Source organism: Idiotropiscis lumnitzeri, chromosome 19, assembly GCF_059441095.1.
Source record: "Idiotropiscis lumnitzeri isolate Australia: NSW breed Sydney's pygmy pipehorse chromosome 19, RoL_Ilum_1.0, whole genome shotgun sequence".
Taxonomy (NCBI): Eukaryota; Metazoa; Chordata; class Actinopteri; order Syngnathiformes; family Syngnathidae; genus Idiotropiscis; species Idiotropiscis lumnitzeri.
The window spans coordinates 721,481-734,965 of record NC_142409.1 but is presented as its reverse complement, the minus strand read 5'-3'; the positions used below and the strand labels follow the sequence as shown (position 1 = coordinate 734,965).

General features: G+C 41.8%; 1 protein-coding gene across 1 annotated transcript in view; it reads left to right on the top strand.

Moving 5' to 3' along the window:
• The window catches only part of LOC148317958 (phospholipid-transporting ATPase ABCA1-like), a 152,210-nt gene that overhangs the window by 114,930 nt on the left and 23,795 nt on the right, over positions 1-13,485 (top strand). The window contains exons 31-33 of the mRNA XM_088283537.1: positions 2,878-2,984; positions 9,600-9,741; positions 9,878-10,000. Of these exons, the coding sequence (XP_088139663.1) occupies positions 2,878-2,984; positions 9,600-9,741; positions 9,878-10,000 (372 nt within the window). The remainder of the gene's footprint in view (positions 1-2,877; positions 2,985-9,599; positions 9,742-9,877; positions 10,001-13,485) is intronic.

Genomic DNA, 13,485 nt, shown 5'->3' with positions numbered 1-13,485 from the left:
ATATATTGATTCCACTGTGACTCACCCCCTCCCTTCTCTGTACCTCCTCACGCCAAACTCTGGCCTGTCGCAATTGCTTCCCTGGTGTATCGCGAGTACACTGTTTTTGTCGATCATGAATGGAGAGATTTCTTAACAATTCTCCCGTTTCCTTTACCCCAGCAAAATCTGAATCAAATTGATAGCGTTCTTCCCTTTTTCCTAAATACTTTGTATTCCCCGGGAACTTATGTTCCATTTGTTTTACCATATCGGGTGATTTCGACCTACTAGGTCTGGCTCCCCTTTTACTGCTCACTTTACTCATTGTCCGTTTGTTAGTAGTCACGCAAAAAGTCAGAGATTATCTGGAGAAATGCTACGTGCTTGTTCACTTTCCCTGATGTCAAGCTTCTACCTTTTGACCTAGAGTCTCAGGCGGACATCAGCTTGGTGTTTAAATTTCACAGAATGTGAACAATTTTAGATCTCCTTCAAATACTCTCCACACACACACACATTCAATCAACTGTTAGTACGTCAGTCACAGGCCTGGTCGATTCACTGCCTCACTTGTTCGGAACCGAACCGTCCGGGAGTTCCGTTACCCCGGTGCACCGTTAAAACAACTGGTTTTTAATCTGCAGAAGCTACGTTATCTGCAGTAATGTTTTCTTGACTAAACTAAATCTGCAGAAGTTACGTTATCTGCAACAATGTTCTAGATTTGCAGAAGTTACGTTATCTGCAGTGAACAACAGTGAAGTAGCTAAGTCTCACACCAAAAACCGTCTAGGTGCCGTGGTACCCAAAATACTTCATGAAGTTTTTTGTCTTACCCCTTGCAGTCCGTGTCTTTCCTCTGGTTCAGTCGGATGTCAACCGGGGCACTCGTCGGGAGATCCTGCGAGACCGGCCTCAAAATCAAGACGAGATGAGGATTTTTAAGCTCTGGTTGCTGTGCACAGTCTTTTCCTCCGGTCGTCACCGCCTCCCCCTCCGCATGACCCGGTCAACACCCGTTTTGAAGGATCGAAGGACCACTGTAAAATGTCAAGGGAGAATCGCCCCTATGTGGGGGAGCGACTCACGCCTCGGCAAGTAGGAATTCAGACACGGACAGCAGACTACAAGTTTCTGGCCAGGAGAGATGAAACCCCAGTGAACAGGTCTGATCTCTGAACCTCCAATTCTCCCCGGGCCTTTTATTGAGAATCATAAGTCACGTCGACATGTGCCGACACATTACAATTAATACAGAAATCAATACAGGTTTACACAACAGTATCAAAGGTACATTCAATCTCAAAGGTATGTGTATTCTGGTCCTAGCCGATGTTTGTCCGGTCCACATCTGTCTCCTTTCATGTTTATTTAGAGTGGAGTTTGTTCGGTTGCCCTGACCTGAGTGGTTGCCTCAACCTAGGTGCAGGTGGCTGTGTTGTTTGGTTCCCAGATTTGTTGGTTAATGAATGAACCGAAATTAGCAACAATATCTCATAATATAGTGTTGTGTGGTGTGAGTCTTTATTCTTTTGTAATATTGAGTGATGTTTAGACTTTGTGTGATATTTGACTCTTGTGATATTAGGTTTATTCCTGATTACATTTGATAACATGATTGCTCCTATAATATTCTTCACAATCTCCTTGCTCCCTAAAACATAAGGGAAAGATTAAATAAAATAATGCTAACATGCAGAAATAAGACAATTCAAATGTTTCAGCCGTACCTCCTATGCAATAGTTCTTAGAACTACCTTAGTTATATTTGGCCAATATCGCAACTAATAAAATTATCTTAATCTGGAGCTAAATATCCAAACATTGCTGCCCAATATTTCTCATGAGTGATGTTTTAATATTGCATATAAATAACTTATACTTACATCTCAAAGTGCACTCCGATGAGGCGGAACACGTGGCTTTGGTAGTTTGCATCTTACGAGTGTAGAACGGCGTAGAAGAAGAGCGAGGCTTTTAAGGCTGCGGAGGTTGCATGCTCGTAGCCTTCACTCAGGGCCCGTTTCCATGGAAACTCCATGGAAACGAGGACAGATTATAAGGCTAGTACTCGGAGGCCGCGTGAATTTGGACACCGGCGTAAACGTTCTTGTCGCACCGGAAGTGACGTCTTCTGTCCGCCATATTGGACATCGAAGGACGCAGCCTAATTATTTGTACGTAGCTATCGAGCCTGTCCAAATTCACCACGGGTTATGCGGTCCATATAAGGCTACATGAGGAGGAGCCTTCTTAGGCTTCGAGGACCCAGCCTGCGAACTGGCCTTCGGAGGTCGCAGCCTGTTCATTTGGACACGGCCTTAGTCTCCTGGCTGGCCTGGGAACACCTGGGAATCCTTCCGGAAGGGATGGAAGACATGGTTGGGGAGAGGGAAGTCTGGGCCTTACTGCTGAAGCTTCTGCCTCCAAAAAAAGATAAGGTAGTCATAACCGAACATGTATAGGATGTGAGTTACAGTAAAAAATCTGTTTTTTGTAGCTGGAGGAACAATTACGCAAAGGCCAGAAGGAATAAACCGATACACCTGGTTCAAAGGATGATGTAGTTTCGTCCCTACGAATGGACATTGTTTGCTTAAGCACCTGCATGTTGAAAATCTCATCTAGGTTGCTGAAATTCACCCCAGTTTCTTTGGATGCTCAATTCTCCCAAGGGAGCTCGCATCCTTAATAGCAAGGTTTCCCTACCAACAGAGAATGCAAAACAAATTGACAGACACAATCAAAGCTCAGGCTTTTATTTAACTAGTATCCTCAGGCAAAAAATGTTAATGACCTTTTTTGCAAAGCATCTCACAGTTCATTGAAAATTGAGTTCATCATCATTGAATATGGAACGTCTTATGCATGTAATGTAATGTGTTTGTCCTCCAGTGTTTTGGGCTGCTCGGTCTCAATGGCGCAGGAAAGAGTTCCACTTTTCGGATGCTGACGGGAGACACATCTATCACCTTTGGAGAGGCTTTCCTTAACCAAAGCAGGTTTGTATTTTTTGTCATGATCAATGCTGCCACTTTTACTTAACTCATTCACTGCCAGCCCAGGTAAAATGAAAGTACGTCTATATCCGTCAATGGTAGCGAATGAGTTAAGTAAATTAGTTACATTACTGATTACCTGATTCTGAAAGTAAGTAAGTTATCCAACAACCCTGCAGGATATAATTATTTTTCTTTTTTTTCGTTTTGCTAATACTTTAGTGGAAAATGATATTTTACATTAATGTTTAATGTTCTAGTTTTTATTAAATGTAAAATAAAGGCAGCCTTTTTGACTTTACATTTTTCATTTGTACTTTACAACATTACTATTTTATTTTATATTAAAAAGTGAGCCTTTCTGCATTTTGCTGAACAGTCATGGTCTACTTTTTTTAAAATACAACATAAATAATAACTCCCTTGCAGATCTTTGGATCGTGCGGTGCATTATGGGTAGGGACTTTTTCTTTAAAACTTTTGTTACTTTTTACTGACATTTGATGTGTGCACCGAGGGGCATGTGTGTGCAACATCGGGATATGAGGCGAACTCAGTAGGACATTTGTTGTCATTTGCTCAGCCCAATATTGCCAGCAAAACAAATAAGCTGAATAAATGTATTGTTTTGCTCACATGATGCGAGTGAAGTGACCTAAGGCAGTATAACACTCAGCGAATCAATCACCAATGTGACAGGCTACAATAATATTGAAATGTGGAAACGTTTCACGATTTAAATGTAACAGTGATGAGAAAATTTTATTCTCTCGGGCTTATCGCATGTAGTGTCTCTCATTAGTTTAGCTGTCCGGTAGCTTGCTTACCGTACTTAGCCTGTGTGTGTTCCCCATCAGTTTCCTGGGCTGCCAGGATGGCCGAGTGGTCTAAGGCGCCGCGTTCAGGACCCAGTCTCCCCAGGAGGCCTGGGTTCGAATCTCGAATTTCCCCATTGTGGGACTAATAAAGGGAATATTATGAAAGACATGTCCCAGAAATTTACAATTTTACTCAAGTCAGTCATTGATGTGTTTGGTGCTATGGTTACCCTAAATGAATTATTATATGTCCATATGACGATCCAGGAAATGACAAGAATTAGTGTTCCTGACTGTCCGCTAAAACGTCTGACCCTGTGTAGAACTCAGGATTGGGTGGTTACAATATGGTCTGCTCACTCAAACTTGGCTGGTTGCCACAAATACCATACTAACAAAAATAACGTTACAAATGTTACAATCCAACATCCCACAGCATTTTATAACCATCTTGGGGTTGCCATTTATGCCGGATCTACTCTATCTGGCTTGATGTCTTTCAAGTTCTTCACTGTTTTTGGGATCTAAAGTTAAAGATGTCCTTTAATAGTCCCACAATGGGGAAATTTGCTATACACCTCTTCCGACCTTGTTGTCAGTCTGTGGCTCACCTCCCCTCTCAGAGTTTTCAGCGGAAATTACCTTTTTGCAATGTGACAGATGTATCCAAGTTGGTCTTTCTGCTATCTTTACAGCGATGTGGGTTATAAAAAATACTTGTGAATGGGCCTTCTCACTGGGCGGAATACCACTGTTTCTTCTTCACACCTGACTCCACAAGTTTGACGTCCTGTTGGGAGACAGAAAGCTCCTCATCTCCTTGTGTTTGTGCTTGTTGTTGATTTGCTAACATTTTTCTCATGTACCGTATTTTCACGACTTTAAGGTGCACTTAAAAGTTCCATAATTTCTCCAAAATGGATGGGTGCCTTCTAATGCCTGATGTGTGGACCGATTCCAAAACGCTAAAATATGTGACTTTCATGAGCGCTCCACGGGAGTGACTGGGTACATTTCCTGCCGACAAGCTGCTGATAGAGGAAAGGCGGATGTTACTGATGACAACATGCTGACGTTAAAAGAAGAAGGGTGGGCGTTGACGACGACGGAAAGGCACGCCCCCAGTGGGTGCCGATATGTAGAGATGGTATGTGCATTGTGCAAAACATTGCTTTGGCTAAGGACCCCCGAAAATGGCACCTCAGAAGATTGAATGATTTGATTTATTTTATATATACATTATAACACATGGAAGTAAATCAAAGAGAAAAAAAATAGATCAATACATATCTAAACATTTATATGTTTATTTATTTATATTTATATGTATTGTTGGAATTTTAACTATTATCTGACTCCATTAACCAAACACGACTTACATTCATCCAACTATTATGCACGCTCGTTTTGAGAGAGAAATGACCAGAAATCCAAAGAGCTGGTGGTGGATTTCCGCAAGAGTCGGCACTCTCCACCTGCACCAGTGAATATCCAGGGAACAGACGTTGAGAGGGTTTCAACTTACAAGTACCTGGGTGTTCATCTGAACAATAAACTGGACTGGAGCGACAACACAGACGCTCTCTATAGGAAGGGTCAGAGCAGACTCTTCCTACTCAGGAGGCTGAGGTCCTTTGGCGTTCGGGGAACACTCCTCAGGAACTTCTATGACTCGGTGGTTTCATCAGTCATCTTCTATGGAGTGGTCTCCTGGGCAGGAGGCATCTCGGGCCGGGACAAAAAGAGACTGGACAAACTAGTGAGGAGGGCCAGCTCTGTCCTGGGCTGCTCCCTGGACTCTGTGGACTCAGTGGGGGGCAGGAGGATGACGGCAAAACTGTCATCAATGCTGGATAACCCAGCCCACCCACTCAATGACATTCTGAGAACACTCCACAGCTCCTTCAGTGATAGACTAGTAGTAGTTTCGTGTGGTTTTCACACCTCCTGTCTCATCCCTGAAAGCCAATTCCATTTATGAGGTGTGTAGTCGAGAGCAAGTTTTAACGCTTGGTTCGACCACCAGGGTGAGATTCCTCTTAGTCAGAGTGCTAGCTGCACTCCAGGGAGCCGCTCAAGCCCCCACACGACGGCAACGTGGGAATCTCGGTCGTGGAGGAGTGATAGACTGTTACACCCTCGCTGTACCAAAGAGAGATTTTGCCGCTACTTCCTGCCGACTGCTGTCAGACTTTTTAACAAGAACATTGGGTCAGGCCTACAAACGGGAGGGCATTAGTGCAACTGTGCAGTCCTAGGATGCAATATACACTACTACTGTACTTTCAGCCAATGGTGTACTTAAATATTGACCAATGATGTATTTTGTTTACCATTCCAGTATTCTTATAACAGTACTTCTATCACTGCAGTATTTCTACCATTGCAGGACGTTCACTATTACAGTACTTTTATTATTGCAGTACTTTTATCATTGCAGTATTTTTCTATCGTTGCAGTACTTTTACTATTACAGTACTTTTACCATTGCAGTATATTTTATCATTGCAGTACTTTTACCATTACAGTACTTTTATCATTGCAGTATTTTCTATCATGCAGTACTTTTCTTTCATTTCAGTACTCTTACCATTACAGTACTTTTATCATTGCAATATTTTTATCATTGCAGTATTTTCAATCATTCAGTAGTTTTTATCATTACAGCGTTTCCCCCTCTGTATAATGGATAGGCATTAGGAGTGTTTCCTTACACTTAGATACGTTTATACTGTGTATATTTGCATGCTTTTTCTGCTAATGTTATACATTAACGGCTACATTACGCCGCCGACTCTGTGTGATCTATATCTTTGCTGCTGTAACACCTCAAATTTCCCCATCGTGGGACTAATAAAGGACATCTTTATCTTTATCTTTTATCTTTTTATTGTGGATTATGGTATCCTGAGAGTGGGAGGGCGAATTAGTAAAATGGCGATGACAGCAGAGCAAAAGAACCCAATTATCCTGCCCAAAGGTTCTCACATCTCTAAACTGATCCAGCAAAAGATCCACCAACAAGTTGGACACTCGGGAAGGAGTCACATGATTTCAAAACTACAAGAGAGATTCTAGCTATCTTGTGCCCATTCTTCTGCGAGAAGGATTATCAGGAGCTGCGTTTTCTGCAGGCGTATGCAAGCAAAGGTGGAGGAGCAGAAAATGTCCAACCTTCCAGAAGACCGCCTCTCACCGGATCTCCCACCCTTCACACATGTGGGTGTTGATTACTTCGGCCCATTTGACGTGAAGCGAGGACATTCTCATGTGAAACGAAGGGGAGTGATTTTCACCTGCTTGGTAAGCAGAGCCATCCACTTGGAAGTGGCAAGTGGACACGAACTCCTGCATCAATGCCTTGCGTCGTTTCATGTGTTGGCGGGGACCGGTGAAGAGCATCCGAACAGATAATAGGACAAACGGGGAGCAGAAAGAACTCAAGGAGGCTACTACTGAGGAACTACTGAAGGATGAAGTTAAATGGACAGTCAATCACCCATTTGGAGCACACCACGGAGGGGTTTGGGAAAGGTTGATGAAGCATGTCAAGAAGATCCTGTACTCAGTCTTGAAAGAACAAATGCTGGACCATGAGACTCTACAGACTGCATTATGTGAAGTTGAGGCTATCATGAATGACTGACCAATCACTGCAGTGTTGAGTGGCCCAAATTATCTGGAGCCACTCAGGTCTGATCTGGAGCCACCAGACGATCTAGTTGTCATCGTGGATGACACAGCACCAAGGAATTCATGGCTCATGGGCCGTGTGGTGAAGATCGAAGGGGCTTGTTCGACACACTTGACACCCACTTACATACAAAGGGCACGAACTGCGAACTTTCGCTTTATGAATTATGGACTATGCGCATTCATTAAATAAATCATAGACTCTGAACTTTGTGGACTAATACTCACTCAAGATGAGTAATGAATTTGATATGGATAAATTTATGTAGTAAATTACTGTTTTGTGTTTGATTCTTTGCAGAAATTATCAATTATTGGCCCCTTGAATTATTAGTATGGGTAATTGATTTGCTATGGCATCATCAATTAAGGGCCGGAATGTTGGGGCCAGAATGAATGTATCATTTGACACCACTGTTGCCTTACTGAGCAGCGCAGTAATATAGAGGGTTCCCTCTGTAGACGAGGGATGGTGGTGCGGCCTGTGAACCTTTAAGTTTCTTCATTATTGCACCTGTGCGGGGCAAGTTGTCACGATCGTGCCTTTGTGTTGCTGCCGAGTGGGCGTGGTCGACGGCGCGTTGCTCGGCGACGCGGCCGCGAGCGGACGCGTTCACGAGACTCCCCAGCTGCAACCCATCATCACTTAATTGTGGACTATTTAAGTGCGTGTCGGATTATGGACCTACTTGCTCTCGCCTTGTGCCTTGCTATAGTCTTTGCTAAACTTTTGCTCCGTGTGTTGATCGTGTTTGTTGTTTCTTTGTTTATTCCTACAGCTACGTTTCGGCTCGCTTTGTGTTTTCTCGATGATTGGATTCAACCTTACCCTTTGGAGGAAGGACATTCTCGTTTTCGGTTTTCTTGCGTTGCAAGCTCCTTTTGTTACTCGTTTTGCTTTTTCCTGGGGGAAGATTGTTCCCCCAGCGTTTTTCGTTCACGTCTCCCGACGTCTGTAAGTATAGACCCTCTATTGTCTCTGATAGCAACTCTCCTTGCCTATCGCCTGCCAATTGTTTTTTGCCGGCCACAATAAATATTGTTTCCACCATATTTTCCCTTGTTTGCGATTTAAGAGTCCACCCACACCGCTTCCCAGCCCCGGCTGGGAAGCGCTCCTCACACAAGTGTGGGACGTGGAAGACGGCGGAACAGTATTTGACCAGCTCATAACTAAAACGAACTATTCTACAGATTAATTCCTTTATAGTTTGGAATGGAGGACGAGGACAAATAATTTTGAGTCAATTATATGTGACAAACAAACGCACGTTATTTTTGTTTACATTAAATTGACAACTTGGATCGCCATTTGTCCAATTGTGACTGCGTCTTAAACGCCGCACAAGTGGCTTATTTTGAGACAACAGAAGGCCACTATATCGTCGACTAAAACTGGACTAAAACTATCACGAATAGGAATGACTATATCTGACAAAAACTAATAAGCATTTTTGTCCAAATGACTAAGACTAATCTAAAATGCCTGCCAAAAACTACTCTGCTTCTGTCTCATGGGTGCAAGACCTCTTCCTACGATTGATCCCCATCTGGACCCCCGTCTTATCCCAAGGCTTGGTGTCTTCCGGCAACCTGTAATCTTGTCTTTGGTGTGGGTGTGTATGGGTGTCCAGATCTTAAATTGGTGTGTCTTTGTGAAGGTGCCGTGACTGGGCCCCCGTGAGCTGCTGTCATGAACCTGTTGTGCAAGTCTTGACAAATTTGATGTCTTTGGTTTTACTGTATATGTGGCAGATTTGCTTTATCAGTGGAGCACAATGTGAAGTGCTGTCACTTATATGCAGGCTCTGTGTGTGTTGATGTGCGTGTGTGTGTGTGTGTGTGTGTGTGTGCATATGCGTATGCGTGCGTATGAGTGCATGTGTTTTTAAACAACCGTAAGTTTCAAAAACAAACTCAAAACTCTTCAAATGCAACAGCCTTCTCATGAATGACTGATTTCAGAATGGTTTTTCAGCTTTTTAAATTTGATAGAGAAAAAAAACGCTGTGGTGCCACTAGTGCATGTGCAGCAGGTAGTAAATTCCAGTGAGCAATAATTAATTGAATAATTACTAACCCATTATCGCTGCAATATGATTTATAGTATCCGGCGAGAGATGGACCAGGTTCACCAGATGATGGGATACTGTCCAGAGTTTGATGCTATCAACAACCTACTGACTGGCATCGAACATCTGGAGCTCCATGCTCGTCTTCGAGGGGTGCCCGAGGAGTCTGTCACCAAGGTTGCAGTAATAAAAAATTACCACTCGTAAAAAAAATTATTGATAAATATTTAAAGAAATTTCGTCCCAAAATAAATCTCATGTAAATGCCTATTCAACAAAATGTCACACAATTGCACATTGTGATGTCATGTAGGTGGCTCAGTGGGGTTTGAAGAAATTGGGACTGAGTCAGTATGCCAAGCAAGAGGCTGGAATCTACAAAAGGAAGCTGTCCTCCGCTATTGCCCTCATCGGCGCTCCACTTGCTTTATTTCTGGTGAGGAGCATGACACCTTGGTGACTGACATGGGTAGTGGGTGAAAGCACCCCAACAGAAGTGAATTTGAAGTGTCTATGACAATTACCATACGAAATGTTGTTGCAAATAGACTGTATGTGATGGGTCATTCCGCAATTGGGAAACAATTCAGACATTAACAAGTTGCAAATATGGATCCTTTTATGTGTTCAAGAAAAAAGTGGTCAAATAATTAAATTTGTCTATATTTAAATTCATACATTCTCTGAACACTGTCAGTGATGGTTTGCGACAATAAGTTAAAACAGACCAATGTGTACGTGCGGGAGAAAGCTGGACAAAAAAAAGCTGGCCACGATGCCGTAATCTGTTTTATCATTCATGTTATTGCAAGCAAGAAACATCACAGGTTTAGACAACACAGACTCTGCGGAAAAAAAGCACACCACTCACAAAAGCTCTCTAACCAGCCATCTGATTGGCTGAAGCTGAAGGACTCCCAAAATGCATTGCATTGTCTTTTTGTGTTATTTTTATTTCTTTTTGCTATATGAGTGGCTTGAGAGATGCATATTTTGTGTTAATTGTATTTCTTTGTTTCATTGTTTTCTTGTATGCTGTTCAGTGATAGTTTTGGTTTTCATTTAAAACCGTGACAATAAGTAGTGTGGTGACTAGTGACATCCGTCCCCTGACATTATTGATATGCTGTGTTGTCATGGCTACTACAGCACCTGTGGGACTGCCATTGACAGATCTGCCAGTCTTTAAATGACAGCTAGCATGCGCCTCATAGTGCGGCGTGCCCAGTGTATGTCTTAAATACTGAAATAGCACCCACAATTGATGCTGTGCACTTTGATAAGGCGTGTCTTTTAGCCGTGAAAATAAGGTAACCAATTGGGAGCTCGCAGAATTTAGGCAGATAGAAGTGAATGAGAATAAAAAATCAAACACATTAACTCAGTCGCTTGCACAACACAAATATCAAAATATATAAATGTTTGAATAATAATTTGGCAAATATAAAGGTAAATATTTTTTGACCAATTAATTTAAATATATGAATCACTTTTAATTCATTTTATTGTGAAACCTAAAATTTCTCAGTACAAATTTTTACTCACTTCTGAATCGTACACGACTATTGAAAATCTGTGATAAAACAAAATGCAATATCATTGTGCTAATGTACATCACTCCGCCTACATTTATCACACAATGCTGAAACTGAAGGAAAAAATCTATTCAGCCAGGTCTTAGAATAATGCAAACGATGTACAACTTTGAGCTTTATTAGCTGAAGCCTTGAATCTATTGAGCAAGATTGTATTTCTGCTAAAGCCTTTTCCCACATATCAGTTGAAATCCCTACGCCGGCGTCTCTTGTCCAAGCTCCATTGATTTGTCTCGATGAAACCGGTTTAAAAAAAAGATTGACACACTGGGAAACCAAATTGTTAGAATAATATTAAGAGGTTATTATACATTTGCCATGACGCAGCTTTATTTCAATGCGTGGTGCGCAATTTAGTAGAGTGGACTATGCTTGAGTGTTTGCAGTTTGAGTGGAGATACAGGAGGACACCGCTGCTGCAGGGAGGTGCCTGCAATTGGCAGGGTGGCGGCGCTTCTTCAGAAGTGAGGATGACGCAAACAGCATCGTGCTGAATCCTGATCGAAGTTGACGTCAAAGTCTGCTGCGACCCACGACGGCGCGCCCATGTTAAACCGGACTGAACCAGCTTTTGAGTAGACGAACTGTACCACCTTTGAGTGTAATCTGATTCTCCGACCCTATAAAACGGAATGTGAAAAAAACATCGGGGAACAGAAGGGAGATGAAGTTGCCAAATAAACTTTGTTAACCTCTCTGTCTCCACTTGAGCTGAGTGCCTCTCTTCTTTTAGCTTATGAACACTATATGTCAAATTGGTGAACCTGACACAAATGTTTGGAGGTTTCCTTAAAAGCTAAAAAATGTGTTGCACTGAAAATTTGTCAAAATGAGCAAAACAGAACAACTCATAAAATGTCTTATATGCAAGTACCGAAAGAAATGACCAGGCGGGAGACTTCGTTTGCAATTCCGTAAACAATGCAAACCCATTATCAATGTAAAGATCCTAAATTTGAACTAGACTACTATCTTGCTTAGCTAATAGCTACGCAGTGTAAGCTATTATATGATAATAATATGATGTACAGGTGGCACGGTGGCCGACTGGTTAGCACGATGGCCTCACAGTGAGAGACAGCATCAGGCGTGGGTTCGATCCCGGCTCCAGCCATCCTGTGTGGAGTTTGCATGTTCTTCCTGTGCTTGCGTGGGTTTCCTCCGGGTACTCCGGTTTCCAAAAACATGCATGGCAGGCCGATTGAACACTCTAAATTGCCCCTAGGTATGAGTGTGAGCGCGGATGGTTGTTCGTCTCTGTGTGCCCTGCAATTGGCTGGCAACCAGTTCAGGGTGTCCCCCGCCTACTGCCCGAAGATAGCTGGGATAGGCTCCAGCACCCCCGCGACCCTAGTGAGGAGAAGCGGCACAGAAGATGGATGGATGGAATATGATGTACATTTCTGTATGTTGATTTATTCTAATTTATGTTTGAGTTTTAGACTTAATTGCAAAAGACTTCACTAATTAAGCTACACACAAGGAAACATACTTGGCATTTCAGTTTGAAAAGTCCATCAAGATGTTCCACTCCTTACATAAGTCAATGACAATGGAGTGCATTGATTGGATTTGCATTTGAAAGATTTAAGATTTTGAAAACAATCTACAAAAATAGCATGAGAAAATGTTATTGTATATAAGTAGTAACAGAAACATAATGAATTATGTTTACATTTCTTTCACATCAATATCTATTCATATTTAAATGTTTTCAGTCAATGAGACTGTCGGTTTTGTTCTAACTTGTGAATTCAACATTTAATAATGTGATTATATGTTTGTATTGTCCTTTAATATGAAATATTTTACTAAAAAATCTATTTTAAATTGTGTTATTCAATCATGAAATCATTTGATTATCATTTACCATTCAATGTTTGCCTAGCACGATTGTAAATTTTGTAATGTCTGCCATGTTACCCGGGCACTAAAGAGTTAAGTCAATGCAGGTGCCATAGTGCATAAACTGCCACTGACTTATGTCTTAAATTAGTATGTTACTAGCTGCCTCTTCAAGATCATGTTGATTGTTCTGTCCTGCACATTTTATTTTGTTGCAGCAGTACCTTTACAAACCAAGTCCAGCTTGGCATTCATTGTTGTTTCAGCCGTGACTGGATGTCACTTTTTATGCTCCTGGCAGGAATATTGATTAAAAACTAGTAGCTCCCCTTTGCTTTTTTATATGTGTTTATACATTTTAGTTTAATCCTCTTTCCTTTTGACATTAAATTAAGAGTTAATCGTCATAATCCTTGGAATATAATTATTTACAATATAATTATACTGAAGGGGAATTTAGAACAATTTTTTTTAATTTATT